This window comes from Polypterus senegalus, chromosome 8, assembly GCF_016835505.1.
Source record: "Polypterus senegalus isolate Bchr_013 chromosome 8, ASM1683550v1, whole genome shotgun sequence".
NCBI classification, from domain to species: domain Eukaryota; kingdom Metazoa; phylum Chordata; class Cladistia; order Polypteriformes; family Polypteridae; genus Polypterus; species Polypterus senegalus.
The window spans coordinates 173,695,960-173,716,373 of NC_053161.1; the positions used below are offsets into that span (position 1 = coordinate 173,695,960).

The 20,414-nt window shown below is 39.8% G+C and overlaps 1 protein-coding gene across 1 annotated transcript in view; it reads left to right on the plus strand.

The window, feature by feature from the left end:
- LOC120534710 (zinc finger protein 420-like) overlaps positions 1 to 12,278 on the plus strand; it is a 71,105-nt gene extending 58,827 nt beyond the window's left edge. The window contains 1 exon segment of the mRNA XM_039762296.1: positions 11,049 to 12,278. Within this exon segment, the coding sequence (XP_039618230.1) occupies positions 11,049 to 12,238 (1,190 nt within the window). The 3' untranslated portion in view covers positions 12,239 to 12,278.
- Positions 12,279 to 20,414: the final 8,136 nt, after the last annotated feature.

Below are 20,414 nucleotides of genomic sequence, written 5' to 3' on the forward strand. Positions count from 1 at the left end.
TGTGTTTTGAAAGCAAACATTAACAGGGGGCTAATATTTTTGACCACGCCATTTTTTTACTATATTTGATATAAAGCAATACTAAAAATATATTTTATATTACAAAATGTGTCAAAAGCTAGTAAATAGCACTGGTAGATGTTTGATTATATCAAGTTTCATCAATGTTGCAAACTTTGGGAAGAAGTTTAGGAAAATGTTCCATGATTCCAGGGGGGCTAATAATTTTGGCCTCAACTGTATGCGGGGGCTAGACCGTTTAGTGCCTTATAGGTTAAGAGGAATATCTTAAAGATATGACATCAATACTTAGTTGAACCTCCTTTTGCAAATATAACAGCCTCTAGACACTGTCCTCCTATAGCCTTTGATGTGTGTCTGGATTCTAGATAGAGGTATTTTTTACCATTCTTCCATACAATATCTCTCCAGTTCAGTTATATTTGATGGATATCCTGCTTCAGATTATCCCGTAGATTTTCGATAATATTCAATTCAGGGGATTGTGACGGCCATTCCAGAACATTGTACTTTTCCCTCTGCATGATTGCCTTTGTAGATTTCAAACTGTGTTTTGAGTTGTTGTCTTGTTGGAATATCCAACCCCTGTGTACCTTCAACTTTGTGACTGATGCTTGAACATTATCCTGAAGAATTTGTTGATATTGGGTTGAATTCATCCGACCCTCGACTTTAACAAGGGCCCCAGTCCCTGAACTAACCACACAGCCCCACAGCATGAAGGAACCTCCACCAAATTTGACAGTAGGTAGCCGGTGTTTTTCTTGGAATGCAGTGGTGTTCTTCCGCCAAGCAAAGCACTTTTTGTTCTGACCAAATAACTCAATTTTTGTCTCATCAGTCCAAAGCACTTTGTTCCAAAATGAATCTGGCTTGTCTAAATGAGCATTGGCATACAACAAGCGACTCTGTTTGTGGCGTGAGTGCAGAAAGGGCTTCTTTCTCATCACCCTGCCATACAGATGTTCTTTGTGCAAATTACGCTGAATTGTAGAACGATGTACTGATACACCATCTGCAGCGAGATGTTCTTGCAGGTCTTTGGAGGTGATCTGTGGGTTGTCTGTTACCATTCTCACAATCCTGCGCATATGCCGCTCCTGTATGTTTCTTGGCCTGCTAGACCTGCTGAGTTTAACAGCAACTCTGCCTGTGGCCTTCCATTTCCTGATTCCATTCCTTACAGTTGAAACCTCTGAGATCGCTTTTTGTAGCCTTCCCCTAAACCAGGAGACTGAAAAATCTTTGTTTTCAGATCATTTGAGAGTTGCTTTGAGGATCCCATGCAGTCACTCTTCAGAAGAGAGTCAAAGGGAAGCACAACTTGCAATTGACCACCTTAAATACCTGTTCTCATGATTGGACAAACCTGTCTATGAAGTTCAAGGCTTAACGAGCTAATCCAACCAAGTAATCAGCATTGAGCAGTGACATGCATTCAAATCAGCAAAATTACAAGGGGAGTCACAATGTTTGAGTGATTAGAGAAACACTTTATTATGGCCTCCTAGACCTGAAATGGTGCTGCACTGATCCTTAGAGTAGAGTTCTACATTCCCACAGAAATTAATTGTTACTGCTTCGGAAGGTGTTTTAAGTCATAAAAATCTTTGTTTATATACTGTCAGGCTGTGCAATTACATTCCCAAAAAAGAAAATAATGACACATTATATGTTGCTCTGGAATGCATAACGAAGAAAAGTGCTTTTTGATTATGATTACAATGGAGGCTCAAGACTAATTTCCCTCTTGAATCCTGGCCCCTGACAGCAAAATATAATTCAGACTAGTAGGCTGCCTTTTTGTCGTATGATTTTTCTTTCTTCCAGTCTATCAGACTGCGTTTATGTTACAGTACATCTGTAGATTAACACCACCAGTGACCAATGGAGAAAATAACTAAGGGTTGGTGTTTTCTGGAGTTGTAATCCACATTGTTATTCTGAGTAGAGCACATCTATCCCTGGGTAGGTAATTTTGACCAATTGCTGATCCAAGTCCAGACACATGGTCACTGAAAAAGTGGAATTTGGGCTTAAAATTGATCAGTTTGACATAAAGAAAATTTAATTGGCCAAGTCAAATGTGTTATTTTCACATGTTGATGGCAAAAAGGGAAAGAGGCTGCTATGAAATTTAAAAATGGTGGGATTTCAGCTTAGAGTTTATTAAAAATATAACATGAAATATTAAAAAAAAACATTTTTTGTATAAAATATAAAATATTTTTTAAATATTAAAAATGAACCACCTAAATTATCTTAACATGTGTATGTATGAAATTCACTGGTATTGTCTGTCCAGTAACAGGAAAACAGACAGTATGCTACTAATAATAAATATTATAAATAAAACTGATTTATTTTTAACTTTTTTTTTTTGTAAAACTTGAGTTATTTGTATGGAATGTTATTTGATTTTAATAAAATCAATAAAATAAAAAAAAAATAGAAATTAAACTTCAAGCATTATTAAAACAGTGTCACATAAACTACCAAATAACAAAGGCAATTCATGATGTTTTCATTTACACAAATTCTTTTGAAACAATACGTTTCATTCTAGGTTTGTCACTCAAATCTCTTTGTCGCGATTGTGACACTGCCATCTGAGAGGTTTATTTTTACATGGAATATACATTGGCTGTTTAGTGACATTTATGAAAAGCAATACAGTAATCCCTCGCTATATCGCTCTTCGACTTTCGCGGCTTCACTCTATCGCGGATTTTATATGTAAGCGTAACTAAATATATAATGCGGATTTTTCGCTGCTTCGTGGGTTCTGCAGACAAGGGGTCTTTTTACTTCCTGTTGTCAGGGATGCCAGGGGCAATGACCCGGCCGGGACGACAGGAAGGACCTGATGTGGGTCTGCACCCACCCTGGATCACGTGGGGGTTGCCTTCCGGGTTGCTTTGGGGGCCACGGGTACAGGGCATGGAAGCCCTACCCTGTAGGGGCCCGTGGTCACCGCCAGGAGGCGCCCCAATGCCTTGGGGACCTGTTACCCCAGCACTTCCGCCACACCAGGAAGTGCTGGGGGGAAGATTTATGACGGCGCCCGGAGAGCAGCCGGCACTTCCGCCACGCTGGGGCGTGGTCAAGGGAGGAATGCCGGGAACACCTGGTGCTCATCCGGGACTTGTATAAAAGGGGCCGTCTCCCTTCATTCGAGGCTAGAGTCGGGTGGAAGGAGGACGAGGCAAGAGTGGAGGCGGCCCGAAGACAAGGCATTGTGGCCAGGACTGTGTGTGAATTTGTTTTGTGCACATGACTAAGGTCTGTGTGACCATTGGACTAGGTCTTTGTGACCAGTATTATATTGTGTATAGTGTAAATAAACGGGTTCACACTGTACATGCTTCCTCAGTTGGTTTGCCCAGTTGATTTCATACAAGGGACACTATTGGCGGATGACTGAGAAGCTAACCAATCATAGCACGCAGTTAAGTTCTCCTGACTGAGAAGCTAACCAATCAGAGCACGCAGTTAAGTTCCTGTGTGCTGAATGCAGTGTTTACCAGGAAGTCTCGTCTCGCTCATTCAGCATCAATGTGTTTCGCTGTGTAAAGAGTTGTGCTCTTTTGTGTTTATCTTTATGCATAGTCGAGCCCTTCATTATGGCTCCAAAACGATCTGCTCCTGCTACTGCTTCAGGGGCCGTGCCCAAGCGCCAACAGAAGATGTTAATGATTGCCGAAAAGGTAAACGTTTTGGATATGTTGAAGAAAGGGAAAAGCTACACCGCTGTAGGATGCCATTACAGCATCATTGAGGCTACGATTCTTTTTATTTAAAAAGTAGGAAAGGAATATAAGATCTACAGCCGCAGTGTCCTTTTAACCAGGGTGGAAAACGAGTTGTAAGTGGATGTAATAAGGCAGTAGTCTGGATGGAATCTGCTTTAGGGATTTGGATTGAAGACTGCCAGAAGAAGAACAATGGCAGTGCTACACAATTGCCTGAAGAGGCTCATTTGGAAGAGCTGTAACGCTCTCCTTTGTTGTGCAGTAAAATTAAACTCATTGTTGTTGGACAAGTCATCATGTCATTGTTGTGAGTAACCGTAATTAATTTTCTACGTACATTTAGTGTCACTGTACACACATTTACTGTATACTATTTTTCTTGCATTGTACGTGTTTTTTGCTGGTGGCCTGTCTATCGTAATGGCTGTAACATATGTGATATCGGAGATATCTTTAAAATAATATTTAGGTTTTACTGTATATAAACAGTGTGTTTACATACATAATTTCAATGAATCTTACCTAATATCTAAGAGAATACAAAGGGATTATGCTGTATAACTCTGCGGGCAATATTTATAAACAGTGTGGGAGAGTTGATAAGTGCTTAAAATATATAAAAATAACCATACAAACATATGGTTTCTACTTCGCGGATTTTCACCTATCGCGGGGGGGACTGGAATGCAACCCCCGCGATCGAGGAGGGATTACTGTATTTAATGGACTGGTCAAAGTAATTCACATTTTAAATGTCTCCTGATGCATTCATTTTCCAGCGTTCCCCTCCTTTTTCAGAATTGGTTCCAATATTAAGGCTACTTTTGTGAAATCAAACATGTCTGTTTTAAGATCAGGATCTCCGAGTTGCTTTCACACAGCCTGTGTTGTGGTGTTTTCAAGTTACGTCACAGAACTGATCAGACTTTGCTGCTGCTCATGCCTGCATATTAATTTAGAATTAGTTGTTGAACTGACTGGAACCGTACAAATTAGTCGTAACTGGAGAGGCAATTGCATTCATCATCGTACCATTCAAATTCATAATTTGTCCTTTTAGTTGTACTAATTGTACTCAACATTATTTTTAGTTTTAAAAAAAATAATAATAAAAAGACAGATACAAATTTAGTGCTGGCTGATTCGTTTTGATGAATTAAGTATAGCATATCAGTAGCCTTGCTGCTTGCCTGTCTTTCAGACTGTGCACTTCTATTTGCAATGTATACAGTGCATCCAGAAAGTATTCACAGCACATCACTTTTTCCACATTTTGTTATGTTAAAGCCTTATTCCAAAATGGATTAAATTCATTTTTTTCCTCAGAATTCTACACACAACACCCCATAATGACAATGTGAAAAACGTTTCCTTGAGGTTTTTGCAAATTTATTAAAAATAAAAAAACTGAGAAATCACATGTACATAAGTATTCACAGCCTTTGCTCAATACTTTGTCGATGCGCCTTTGGCAGCAATTCCAGCCTCAAGTCTTTTTGAATATGATGCCACAAGCTTGGCACACCTATCCTTGGCCAGTTTCACCCATTCATCTTTGCAGCACCTCTCAAGCTCCATCAAGTTGGATGGGAAGCGTCGGTGCACAGCCATTTTAAGATCTCTCCAGAGATGTTGAATCGGATTCAAGTCTGGGCTCTGGCTGGGCCACTCAAGGACATTCACAGACTTGTCATGAAGCCACTCCTTTGATATCTTGGCTGTGTGCTTAGGGTCGTTGTCCTGCTGAAAGATGAACTATCGCCCCAATCTGAGGTCAAGAGCGCTCTGGAGCAGGTTTTCATCCAGGATGTCTCTGTACATTGCTGCAGTCATCTTTCCCTTTATCCTGACTAGTCTCCCAGTTCCTGCCGCTGAAAAACATCCCCACAGAATGATGCTGCCACCACCATGCTTCACTGTAGGGATGGTATTGGCCTAGTGATGAGCGGTGCCTGGTTTCCTCCAAACGTGACACCTGGCATTCACACCAAAGAGTTCAATCTTTGTCTCATCACACCAGAGAATTTTGTTTCTCATGGTCTGAGAGTCCTTCAGGTGCCTTTTGGCAAACTCCAGGCGGGCTGCCATGTGCCTTTTACTAAGGAGTGGCTTCCGTCTGGCCACTCTACCATACAGGCCTGATTGGTGGATTGCTGCAGAGATGGTTATCCTTTTGGAAGGTTCTCCTCTCTCCACAGAGGACCTCTGGAGCTCTGACAGAGTGACTGTCGGGTTCTTGGTCACCTCCCTGACTAAGGCCCTTCTTCCCCGACCGCTCAGTTTAGATGGCCGGCCAGCTCTACAAAGAGTCCTGGTGGTTTTCGAAGTTCTTCTACTTATGGATGATGGAGGCCACTGTGCTCGTTGAGACCTTCAAAGCAGCAGAAATTTTTCTGTAACCTTCCCCAGACTTGTGCCTCGAGACAATCCTGTCTCAGAGGTCTACAGACAATTCCTTTGACTTCATGCTTGGTTTGTGCTCTAACATGAACTGTCAACTGTGGGACCTCATATAGACAGGTGTGTGCCTTTCCAAATCATGTCCAATCAACTGAATTTACCACAGGTGGACTCCAATTAAGCTGCAGAAACATCTCAAGGGGGAACTCAATTTTGAGCTTCATGGAAAAGGCTGTGAATACTTATGTACATGTGCTTTCTCAATTTTTAATATATTTTCAAAAATCTCAAGTAAACTTTTTTCACGTTGTCATTATGGGGTGTTGTGTGTGGAATTCCGAGGAAAAACATGAATTGAATCCATTTTGGAATAAGACTGTAACATAACAAAATGTGGAAAAAGTGATGTGCTGTGAATACTTTCCGGATGCACTGTATATGAAATGGAGAGATTATCCTTTAGTTTCACAATATTAACGAATGTCCAGCCAATGGTGAAATTATGAAACACTAACCAAATATATATTTTTAACGATGCATTGATGACGTGTGAGGTTTTTACCTCATCCAAAGCTGGGTCCAGTCTTGTACCCACTGCAGTAATGATAGGCAGCGACTCCCAGCAATCCTGAACTGGATGTGCTGCTATGAAAATGGATGTGTATTCATAATGCCCAGAAGATAAATGAGAAATTCTTTGTTTATTTTGGCTCTGTATGTGCTGTACTAAAAAATGAATAATCTCAGCATTTACTTAGCTAATTCTGTAAAGGCACAAAAGTGCCAATAATAAAAGCCTTCTCTGCCTTGAAAGTCCAGGGGGGTTCTCCTACTTTAATAAGGTAAATCATGCAGGACTTTTAAGTGATGGAGGGATAACTACAACTCCTCTCCAAAATTCAAGCCCAGGGATGTAAACATAGGAGAATATGGAAAATAAGAAATGATTATATTCATGTAAATATATATAAAAACTTATAAGCATTAACCTTAGTGCAAGTATTAATACAAGTCAGGCATACCAAGCAAATAGTTAAATAAAGGCACATGTCATATTTCTTTTTTAATTAAATCTAAAGCTTAGCTGTAGCCATCTATCATATATGCTTGAGGAACAAGGAAGGGGGAGAAAGCTAGATGGAGAAGCCCAAGAATGGAAGAGGGAGAACACCTGCAAGCTCAGGGCCGACTAAAAAATAAGCAAAGCAGAAAGTGAATAACAAATAATGAGAAAGAATGGTGGTTCCCATGAAAACTTGGGAAGCCAACTGCAGAAGGGAGTCAGCAGGAACAACAAATGAATCAATCAATCAATCAATCAACATTTATTTATATAGCACATATTCATACAAAAAAAATGTAGCTCAAAGTGCTTTACAAAATGAATAGAGAAATAGAAGACACAATAAAAGATAAACATAAGTCAACATTAATTAACATAGAATAAGAGTAAGGTCCGATGGCCAGGGTGGACAGAAAAACAAAAAAAAACTCCAAAAGCTGGAGAAAAAAATAAAATCTGTAGGGGTTCCAGACCAAGAGACCGCCCAGTCCCCTCTGGGCATTCTACCTAACATAAATCATCATATTTTCATGGAAGGACCTGATGATGATGGTCACGTAGACTTCTGGCTTTCAGTCCATCATTGTTGGAGCATCATGATGCTTTGAGTAGGTGGTGGTGGCGCAGGCCGCCACCACAAAGAAACCGGAAAAAGAAACAGAAGAGAGAGTAGGGGTCAGTACGGATTTTAGAGCCACCATGAATAGTTATTATGAAGAATTGAACATACAGAGTATCAGGATTATGTTAAAGTGAAGTTATAAAAAGGCCATGTTAAAGTAATGTGTTTTCAGCAGTGTTTTAAAGTGCTCCACTGTATTTGCCTGGCGAATTCCTATCGGCAGGCTATTCCAGATTTTAGGTGCATAGCAGCAGAAGGCCGCCTCACCACTTCTTTTAAGTTTAGCTTTTGGAATTATAAGGAGACACTCATTTGAAGATCTAAGGTTACGATTTGGAATATAACGTGTCAGGCATTCCGATATATAAGATGGAGCGAGATTATTTAAGGCTTTATAAACCATAAGCAGTATTTTAAAGTCAATCCTGAATGACACAGGCAACCAGTGTAGTGACATCAAAACTGGAGAAATGTGTTCGGATTTTCTTTTCCCAGTTAGGATTCTAGCAGCTGCATTCTGCACTCGTTGCAAATGATTTATGTCTTTTTTGGGTAGTCCAGAGAGGAGTGCATTACAGTAATCTAGTCTACTGAAAACAAAAGCGTGAATTAATTTCTCAGCATCTTTCAATGATATAAGAGGTCTAACTTTAGCTATGTTTCTTAAGTGAAAAAATGCTGTCCTAGTGGTCTGATGAATATCCATCCATCCATTTTCTAACCCGCTGAATCCGAATACAGGGTCACGGGGGTCTGCCGGAGCCAATCCCAGCCAACACAGGGCACAAGGCAGGAACCAATCCTGGGCAGGGTGCCAACCCACCGCAGGGTCTGATGAATACGCGATTTAAAATTCAGATTACAGTCAACGGTTACCCCTAAATTTTTTACTTCCGTCTTAACTATTAATCCTAGTGCATTAAGTTTATTTCTGATAACCTCGCTGAATCCATTATTGCCAATTACCAAAATTTCAGTTTTCTCTTTATTTAGTTTGAGAAAATTACTATTCATCCATTCAGAAATACCAGTAAGACATTGTGTTAGTGTATCGAAAGAGTCGGAGTCATCAGGTGCTATAGATAAGTACAGCTGTGTGTCATCAGCATAGCTGTGGTAGCTCACGTTGTAACCTGAGATAATCTGACCTAACGGAAGCATGTAGATTGAGAAGAGCAGCGGACCAAGGATAGAGCCTTGTGGAACACCATATCGGATATCATGTGTCTTTGAGATTTGATTACCACAACTCACAAAGAATTTTCTCCCTGCCAGGTAGGATTCAAACCAATTTAAGACACTGCCAGAGAGGCCCACCCATTGACTAAGGCGATTTCTAAGAATATTATGATCAATGGTGTCAAATGCAGCACTCAGATCTAAGAGGATGAGAACAGATAAATGGCCTCTGTCTGCATTCACCCGCAAGTCATTTACTACTTTAACGAGTGCAGTTTCTGTGCTGTGATTTGTTCTGAAGCCTGACTGAAAAGTATCAAGAATAGCATGTTTATTTAGGTGGTCATTTAACTGCATAATGACTGCCTTCTCTAAAATTTTACTTAAGAAGGGCAGGTTAGAAATGGGTCTAAAATTTTCAAAGGCAGAGGGGTCAAGATTATGTTTCTTAAGAAGGGGTTTAACTACAGCAGTCTTAAGACAATCTGGAAAGACCCCCGTATCTAATGACGAATTTACTATGTCCAGAATATTGTCAATTAGAACGCCTGATATTTCTTTGAAAAACCTGGTTGGTATTGGGTCAAGGACGCAGGTGGAGGATTTCAGTTGAGAAATGAACTGAACTGTCTTGAGTGAGGTCAGCATGATAAGGAATGATTATATAAACTGATTTTTGGCTTGTTCGGGGCCCAACTCAGTTTGGCTTAATTGGGTTGAGTCCGTGTTATTGTTTATTCCAATAAATCTAATTATTCTGTTTGCCTATCCTTCGACTCCTTTAGCCTTCATTTAAAGTGAGAATCTTCAGCGTATTTTTCACTTCCACAAGATCTAGGGGGCTTTGCCTCCTGCTCGCTTCACTCACCAACCCCCAGGCTTGCACTACACGTTAGCCTCTTTGTGGTTCTGCTGTTCACGTATGGGGATGTGGATGTACAATTTAAACAGATTGTTATTTTCATGGGAATTGTTACATATGCATAATAGAACTATTTTACATTACAGTGAGTAATTAACCATATTTAAAAATATTAAAACAATAATTTACATTCAAAATATGTTTCATGTTGCGTTTTTGTTGTTGCGATTTTTTTTCTGTTTGGCTTTAAAATTAACACACACAAACTTTTTAAACTTACACTTTTACTGTAAAACACAACCAAAAACAATATTTGGAATTTTTGTCAATATCGCATGGAATTGTGATTCTTTGTTTGTACTTTCATTGTGACAACGCCACGTATAACTGCCCCCAAGTGAATTTCGTTTCTTTCTCTCTATTATATAAAACTCTGAGATTTGTAAATTGTCTTTGCAAAAGTTATTCTAACGGGAAACCGTTAACGCTTTAATATGAATGGCATAGCAAGATCTCCTTTGGTGTCTAATGTTATCCGCGGTAGATGTACCGTACGGTGTTAACAGCTGTAGATATTCTTTGTGATATTGTAAGTTGATGTTTTCATCTTCCGCAGTATCGCCACCAACTGTTTCAGCATAGTCTATCGATACTCATTTAACCAATTTGCCGTGTAACTGGTCAACATTTTTGGCTTTAATTCATTTGATATCGTTTCTCAGTCCTAGGATTGCCTGTGTACTCATTTTTACTGTTGTTAACCCTTTTGTGATGAAATTCTTCAATAAGATTTGGACATAATACATCTTCTTTAATTGGGAACTTAAAGTGAGGAAACATAAAAATTTGTAAGAGCAAGAACTGTGCCTGTCAAAAGCATTCACATGAATGAGAGGTGAGAGGGCCATGTGCGTGGTTCAATGTGGTTGACAGGAGGGTGTGACTTGAAAAATTCTCATAGCCAATGTCTCGACCTCAGTCCAGTGATTGTGCTTATGTGCTGTGTCATTGTAATACACAAATGAAAATTATGAAATGAATCTACATTTTACAGATGCTTATGGTTATGAAGTGTTCTTCATAATTTCATCCGGCATTTAATGTTGTGACGTAAAGAATAATTTTTTTTTTCTTTTAAACTTCATACAGGAGAAAAACATCAGTACGGTTCTGAATGTGGCAAACAGTTGAAATCCAGAGGAAGTCTTCAGATACACCAAAGAATTAACAGAGGAGAAAAGCCTTACTGCTGTTCTGAATGTGGCGAGAAGTTTTCACGAAAGAGCAATCTTCAGAGACATGAAAGAGTTCACTCAGAAGAAAAGCCTTATTACTGTTCTGAATGTGGTGAGAAGTTTTCGCTTAAGAAGAATCTTCAGATCCACCAAAGAAGTCACACAGGAAAAAAGTCTTATTGTTGTTCTGAATGTGGTAATCGTTTTTCAAAAAAGCGCAGTCTTATCAGACACCAAACCATTCACAAAAGAGAGAAGACTTATTGCTGTTCTGAATGTGGCAAGCGGTTTCAAAACAGGAGTTTACTTGATAGACACCAAATAATTCACACAGGAGAGAAACCTCATTGCTGTTCTGAATGTGGCAAGCATTTTTCACTAAAATGGAATCTTCAGATCCACCAAAGAATTCACACGGGAGAAAAGCCTTATTGCTGTTCTGAATGTGGCAAACAGTATTCAAAAAAGACCAGCCTTCATGTCCACCAAAAAATTCACACAGGAGAGAAGCCTTATTGCTGTTTTGAATGCAGCAAGCGATTTGTGAAAAGGAGTTTACTTGATAGACACCAAAGAATTCACACAGGAGAGAGACCTTATTGCTGTTCTGAATGTGGCAAACAGTTTTCACGAAAGAGTAATCTTCAGAGACACCACAGAATTCACACAGGAGTGAAGCCTTATTATTGTTCTAAATGTAACAAATGCTTTTCAGAAAAGCGCATTCTTCTGAGACACCAAACAATTCACACAGGAGAGAATCGTCATTGCTGTTCTGAATGTGGCAAGAAGTTTTTGAAAAAGAGCGATCTTCAGAGCCACCAAAAAATTCATAAAAGAGAGAAGCCTTATTGCTGTTCTGAATGTGGCAAGCGATTTCTAAACAGGAGTTTACTTCATAGACACCAAATAATTCACACAGGAGAGAAACCTTATTGCTGTTTTGAATGTGGCAAGCATTTTTCGCTAAAATGGAATCTGCAGATCCACCAAAGAATTCACACGGGAGAAAAGCCTTATTGCTGTTCTGAATGTGGCAAACAGTATTCAAAAAAGATCAATCTTCAGAGCCACCAAAGAATTCACACAGGAGAGAAACCTTAATCCATCCATCCATTAGATAGATAGATAGATAGATAGATACTTTATTAATCCCAAGGGGAAATTCACATAATCCAGCAGCAGTATACTGATACAAAGAAACAATATTAAATTAAATAGTAATAAAAATGAAAAGAATTAAAATAAAATTAATGTTCGCATTTACTCCCCCGGGTGGAATTATCCAATCTGCTATATCCTGACTACAGGATCACGGCAGTCTGCTGGAGCCAATCCCAGCCAACACAGGGCACAAGGCAGGAAACGAACCCCAGGCAGGGCGCCAGCCCACTGCAGGAGAAATCTTAATGTTGTTATTAATGTGGCAAGCATTGTTACAAAAATGGGATCTTCAGATTCACCAAAGAATTCACAGCGGATAAAGGCCTTATTGCTCTTCTAAATGTGGCAACTGCTTTCTAAACAGGCGTTCACTTCATAGACACTGAAGAATTCATACAGGAGAGAAACCTTAATGTTGTTATTAATGTCACAAGCATTTTTCGCTAAAATGGAATCTTCAGATCCATCAAAGAATTCACACAGGAGAGAAACCTTACTGCTGTTTTGAATGTGTAAAACGGTTTTAACAAAAGAACCATCTTTTGACCCACCGAAAACTTATTGTAAAGGAGTAAACTTCAGAATAAATAAGAGAATCTGTCACAGTCCAGTGTTAAAGTGAAAGTGAAGAGGAGACCATGTACCGCTAATTCTATACAGTTGGTCATGATCTCTCAACTGAAGTGTATCCTGAGACAGCTTGTGCAAAACTGCAGTGCAGAAATGTAATTTTGATTTCCAAATTTAATAATTGATGCATATTTAGGATACTTAACTGAAATAATTGAAAAAGAAAACAATTTAGTGTAGAGAAATTGGAATGCCTGCAAAGAACAGGAAAAGAAGAAATAACACAGGTAAGGAAGCCAGCATTTATATCAAATGAAAGCATCACCAGAGAATTGCATTTTAAAAAGATATTTACATATCGGAAAATATGAAATTAACACCCACATATGAACAGAGATAACCAGAGAAATATTTGCCAGAAGTGGAATGTCCTGAGAAGTAAGCGATTCTCTAACAGTGCAATGCTAACAGTAAAGCAAGGAAGGTTGAGTTGAGAAAGGAAGGGATGGAGGTACAGCTGATTGAAGGTGTCAACAAAACTTTACACTTAAAAAAAAAAAAAAAATGCAAAAACAAAAATAAATTAATAAAATGCATAAGAGAAGATCACCCCAGTAGATAAAGAAGAGGGACAGTGAAGAAATTCAATAGGATAAACAGCATGCAGTCACACAGACTGAAAAGTAAAGTAAAGCAGCATAAGAGAACACTCCACCAGAAGAAATGACACAATCATGAGAGGGCAAAGTCATTCAGGAACTTAAACAAAAACCTGTGGACTTAACAGAGAGGTGTAGGGAAATCAATAAAAAGAGACAAGTGAACAAGAATAAGAAATCATCTTACTGGATAGAGGTGGAAATCGCTAGAGGTCTGTCGATTTGATATTACAAGGATTTTTTGTCTGCCGATTAAACATGTATTGTGATGGTCTATGTAATGTGATTCAATATTTCAATTTATTGCTGATTCTTTTTTAATTGAAATGAGAATTTGTCTCCAAGTTGACATTTGGAAGACTTGATGAGTAATGAAAGTAATTGTTATAGTTTAAATTAAAGGATTTTTATTGAGTGAACAGGTAAACTGCATAACTGTTTCCCAATCAGTAGAAAGTTATGGAATCAAGAAATTTTCTCACACACGTCATGTGCACTGCTCTGTCGGGTTGGCACATCAGTAATCCACCAGTGCTGTGGAACATCTGACCAGTTCTGCATTTACCACAAAGCCTGAAGGCCTTGGTTGCTTCTGTGGAAAATCCCAGTGACACGTCTTATTCTTCCTAGGAGCCACACAAGAGCCGGTAGTGTGAGTGTGTGCTGAGCTGCCAAGTTTGTTGGCTGTGCATATCATTCAAATGTGAGGAAAGCCCACCACCCTGAGCTGTAGCAAGCATATTCAACACGTTATCTATGACTAACACAAGCTCTTTTTCAATTCCCCATTCCTCAGTGATATTGCAAAGTAGCTCGGCCATGTTAGCCCCGGTGTGACTGTCATGTATGACTGTTTGTAGGACACAAGAGGATAAGCACCATTTTTTTAATTTTATGTTGTGATTTTACTGCAACAAAGCCCGCTGTTGCTCTTGAGGTTCATGGGTGATGTTAGTGCAACTCTTTCTGCTTTCCTACTACTATTTTAATTCTTGTTTAGCCTTGTTGTTTTTTCTAGGAACTGCTCTATCTGAGAAAAAGCACTGTGATGGAGTAACGCAGCACACATACTGTGGGATTAATGAAGGAGAGGGATGTTCACTCTAATAACTCTGAAGTGGTAAACAGGTATGGAGAGCACCAGTGGGTGAAAGCCAATCCCCACAAGAGATGGAGGTATTCATAGTTGAGGGGGACTCAGTCATTAGGTGATTGAGGTGCAGGTTTCCTCCAGAGACAGAGAGCCTCTCATGGTGTGTCGTCTTCTGGGTACACAGGTGCGGGGAACACTCTGAAAGGGTGGAAAGGCTTCTGGCTGCCACAGGGTGGGGATGTGGGCAGGGGAAGGGCTTTCAATCCATTTGCCTTTTACATGTAAGAACAAAATAAATATGTAGGGGCAGACTGTTACTACTTCAGTCCAAATTTAAAGAGTTACCTGTCAAGTTCAGGAGCAGAACTGGCAAAGTGCTCTTCTTCTGCCACATACCAGTAACAGGTAAAAATAGAGGAGATTTAGAAGGCTCAGTACTGAAATTTTGGTTTAGGAAAGATGGGCACGGAATTATGGGCCATTTGGGCTCCTCTTTGAACAGATATGACTTCTCCTGCTATGACCGTTACATTTGAATAGGAAGGGCACTAATGTAGTGGGGATGCATAGGAGTAGGTTAGTCGAGGATTTGCCACCAAGCCAGGTTTCGAGGTGTACATGAAGGGACAGACAGAAGTATAAATATAACTACATGTAACCAGCAGGAATTTGGCTAAAATAAATACATGTGAATCTAGGAAACTACAGTTTCTTTCATTAAGGAGAATGTTCTTCAGGGAAGTTTCTAGAGTGAGGACCTGTGTGCAAGTGTGAATACACAACCAGAGAAAGCAAAAGAAAAGGCACACAACAATGCTGACTTTGACCACTAGAACAGGCCATTCATTCCATCAGTTCGCCAGTCCAATCCATGTAATTCTTCTTTAAAAAAAAAAAAAATCAGGTTTCTGTGGTTCTCTGTGTGAAGAAAAACTTCCAATGTTTGTGTGAAATTTACCCTTAACAAGTTTCCAACTGTGTCCCCATGTTCTTGATGAACTCATTTTAAAGTCACCGTCTCGATCCACTGGACTAATTCCCTTCATAATTTTAAACACTTCAATCATGTCACCTCTTAATCTTCTTTTGATTAAACTGTAAAGGCTCAGCTCTTTTAATCTTCCATCATAACTCATTCCCTGTAGCCCTGAATCAGCCTAGTCGCTTTTCTCTGGACCTTTTCTAGAGCTACAGTGGAATCTCGGTTCACGGCCATAATTCGTTCCAAACCTCTGGTCGTAAGCCGATTTGGTTGTGAACCGAAGCAATTTCCCCCATAGGATTGTATGTAAATACAATTAATCCATTCCAGACTCATTGGGACTGCCAGGGGTCTTCATCAGAGGATAATGCTTAGACTTACAAGGCCCCTGGCAGGGGTTGAAAGCTCAGGAATAAAAACTACTTTATGATATGTGATTCATTTTCTCCCTTTGTGGATCTCCAGCTGCAAATATGCAAACTGTATCACAGACCTTCTCTTCCATATATATACGTATATATATATATATATATGTGTGTGTGTATATATATATATATATATATATATATATATATATATATACATACATACACTCACCTAAAGGATTATTAGGACCACCATACTAATACGGTGTTTGACCCCCTTTCGCCTTCAGAACTGCCATAATTCTACGTGGCATTGATTCAAGAAGGTGCTGAAAGCATTCTTTAGAAATGTTGGCCCATATTGATAGGATAGCATCTTGCAGTTGATGGAGATTTGTGGGATGCACATCCAGGGCACGAAGCTCCGTTCCACCACATCCCAAAGATGCTCTATTGGGTTGAGATCTGGTGGCTGTGGGGGCCATTTTAGTACAGTGAACTCATTGTCATGTTCAAGAAACCAATTTGAAATAATTCGAGCTTTGTGACATGGTGCATTATCCTGCTGGAAGTAGCCATCAGAGGATGGGTACATGGTGGTCATGAAGGGATGGACATGGTCAGAAACAATGCTCAGGTAGCCCGTGGCATTTAAACGATGCCCAATTGGCACTAAGGGGCCTAAAGTGTGCCAAGAAAACATCCCCCACACCATTACACCACCACCACCACCAGCCTGCACAGTGGTAACAAGGCATGATGGATCCATGTTCTCATTCTGTTTACGCCAAATTCTGACTCTACCATTTGAATGTCTCAACAGAAATCGAGACTCATCAGACCAGGCAACATTTTTCCAGTCTTTAACTGTCCAATTTTGGTGAGCTCGTGCAAATTGTAGCCTCTTTTTCCTATTTGTAGTGGAGATGAGTGGTACCCGGTGGGGTCTTCTGCTGTTGTAGCCCATCCGCCTCAAGGTTGCGCGTGTTGTGGCTTCACAAATGCTTTGCTGCACACCTCGGTTGTAACGAGTGGTTATTTCAGTCAAAGTTGCTCTTCTATCAGCTTGAATCAGTCGGCCCATTCTCCTCTGACCTCTAGCATCAACAAGGCATTTTCGCCCACAGGACTGCCGCAAACTGGATGTTTTTCCCTTTTCACACCATTCTTTGTAAACCCTAGAAATGGTTGTGCGTGAAAATCCCAGTAGCTGAGCAGATTGTGAAATACTCAGACCAGCCCGTCTGGCACCAACAACCATGCCACGCTCCAAATTGCTTAAATCACCTTTCTTTGCCATTCTGACATTCAGTTTGGAGTTCAGGAGATTGTCTTGACCAGGACCACACCCCTAAATGCATTGAAGCAACTGCCATGTGATTGGTTGATTAGATAATTGCATTAATGAGAAATTGAACAGGTGTTCCTAATAATCCTTTAGGTGAGTGTGTGTGTATGTATGTATATAGTAGCAGTTAAAGGAATAAATGCTGCCTGTTCAACGAAAGAACAGGCAGACAGAGGGCAATGAAGAAAAAAAAAAGAACCTTGTAGAAAAGAAATGTCTTCGTGATCTGATAGCTGAGAGAAATTACGTTTAGGTTTTTTATTTCTTACTGTAAAAAGACAAGTTTACTTTCTGTGTATACATTATTATTTTTTTTATTGTTAAGTTACGAGTGGGGAGCTGAGAGTAAGAAGCTACTGGAGGAACTGTGGACAAACAGACTGATTTTTTTTTTTTTGCAGGTATATTTTTCTTTGTTGATATGGGGTCCCATATAAGTGGACATGTTATTGTAACTGAACCAGGAATAGACAAATGGAATGCTAAAAGTGACTCTTATCCTGACCCTGCACCTTGTTTTTGAGTTAACTGGATTGATATTAGTCCTGTAAACTGACAACCCTGATTGGCTAACTATAAAAATTTCAGAGAGAAAAAATACATTTGTTAGACACATTGGTTGAAAATGTTGGCTTAATGCACTCTTCTGTACATTTATTGAAAGGTTTGTGTAAATGATTGTTGTAGAATACATACCTATTAACACATTTGTTGGAAATTACAACCTAGCTGTGTGCGGGTGTGTGTTATTTTTGCAAATAGAAACATTAATGGTGACAGAATTCAGGAGGATTTAAACGGCAACCATCAGTGAGTTTTACAAAGCAAAGAAGTAGAGGGCATTTAAAATGATTATGGTAAGTGTTTGTAGTTCTATAAGCCAATATGTTACTTGCATGGCTGCTCACCTACTTCCACATGAGGTTTACTGCCACCGTGATGGCGCCTGATGTGTCCCCGGAGTAATCCGATAAGCCCTTTGGTGATATGACAGCAGCCTTCATGTAACTGAGCTGTTAACCACAAACGTTAGGGCTGTGTGGGGGTCCTGCCTCACCGGACAGTCCATCTGCCGGCCTTTATGATAATAAAAAACAACCATTTCTGAGTATTTCAACCTCTAAATCAAAAAGAACTAAAAAAAATATCAGCTAGCACCATGGTTTTTCTTTTAACTAATTAGCATAATATTGTGCAGTCCCTGCTTGTGTCATAACAGCAGTTTTGATCTCACAGTTTTAAGACTCATAGATAGTCGTGTGTATCGGATGCATTAGGACATCAGCAGAGGGTTTACTTTAAAAAAAATCTTTACAGCACAACTGCAGATTAATCTTCAAATCACTAAACTTCTTGTCCACCAATTTCATCTTGTGGAAGCAAATCCTTCACTCAAATTAAGAAACAATTTCATATTTAACACAGTAATAGACCTTAGTAAATTACAGCTCCTTTTAGGTCATTGAGGAGGTCTTGTGTGCCTCGGTTACCCTTAGAGCTCTGCCATTTGGAGGTTTAAGCTCCTGTTTGTCTGAACTAACCCTGATGTGAGGGGCCAGAGAAAGAACAACCAATTACTGGTCCTCCTGAATATTCTAATTAAATCAAAGAGGACCTTGTCTGAAAGAGAGGAGGCCAGGCCTTGGTTTAGTGGGTGACCCACACATCCTTGTTGTACTCGGCACGATAAAGCTACATGGAGCAGTCAGCATATGAGAGTGGACCTCCCGTTGAGCACCACAATCAGATTAAAAATAAATACAAATGGAACCCATTGAGATATGGAGGAAAATCAGCATACCTGTACAGGACAGGAACTAACTATGGGACATCACAGGGTACACTGAAACTTGTGTCCATGGCCAGACAAAGACAAGTTAATGTGCCAGCCCACTAAACCTGTGTATTTAAAATATAGGTGGCAAACAAAAACGCAAAACAGCAACGGGGCACAGATGGAAACTACATACACATCAATAAACAGACAAAGGTTCAAATTCAGTCTGTTGGATGCAGTTTAACACCAACCACAAATCGCTTCTAATATTTTAAAAAGAGGATAATGCAAATAAATCCATGCAATTCTCCATCCAAGCAGTGTAAATATATACGCGGTCTAAATTTAGTTACGTTTCTTTTGTTTGTTTGTTGATCAATTTTTGTTTTAGACATTAGCCCACGTTACTTTTTAAATACACACGTATTAATGGTGGAAGGCCAAATGTCCCTAGTTAGAAAGTTATCAGAGGACTAACAGTGTGGCACATCGGTTTTCTCTCACTTCATATTTGTATTTGTTCTCGGTTCTTATCGATTCCTGTCCACGGCCACCGACTGCAGTGTGTTCAGTTCGTTTCTTTCTTTTAGTAATTGTAAGCGTAAAGCCCGACTGACCCCCCTCCCTGCTCTTTTAAATAGCTGAACGGTCACCAGCTCCTCGAACCTCTTTGAACGGAACACCGTGATTGAATAAAGAAAGGCAGAAATCAAAGCTGCGTTTGTCTGTGAGGAATTGTCATCTCCTCGAGTTCGCCGATCCTAGAAAGACACAAGTGAAGGAATAAACAGAACGGAGTGAACTCTCGTCATTGTGGCTGGACACATGAAGTAGATCGGATAACGTGAAGTAAGCCGCAGACAGACAGCAATGCACGACAAATATACCACAAGATACCCGAGGGGCTAAAGAGGGATTCACTCGAACAAGTTTCTGGAAGTGGATTAACGGACACAAACACGCTGCTCACATCTGATTCAAATCGCATGCAGTAACTATGGCGTCCCCAAAACCCCAGCACTTATTCACTGTCGTTCTGTGATTGGAGTCTTTCTACACATAGATATAAAATTACTAGACGCCGCACGACCAGCAGCATCGTACGTCAACGTCACCGCCATATTGCGAGTGGCACTGCTGTGGAGTGAAGTAATGGATAAAGAGGCACGTGCTGCTTGAGATTGTGCAAACCGCTGTACTCTCCAAACCATATCCCGGGGGATTACATTTCATACGTAAGACTGAACAATTGTTTTCACTATATTTGGCCGTTAGAAAATCCCGTTTTATAATGTTAAGGTCACCTTACAATAAAATTAAAC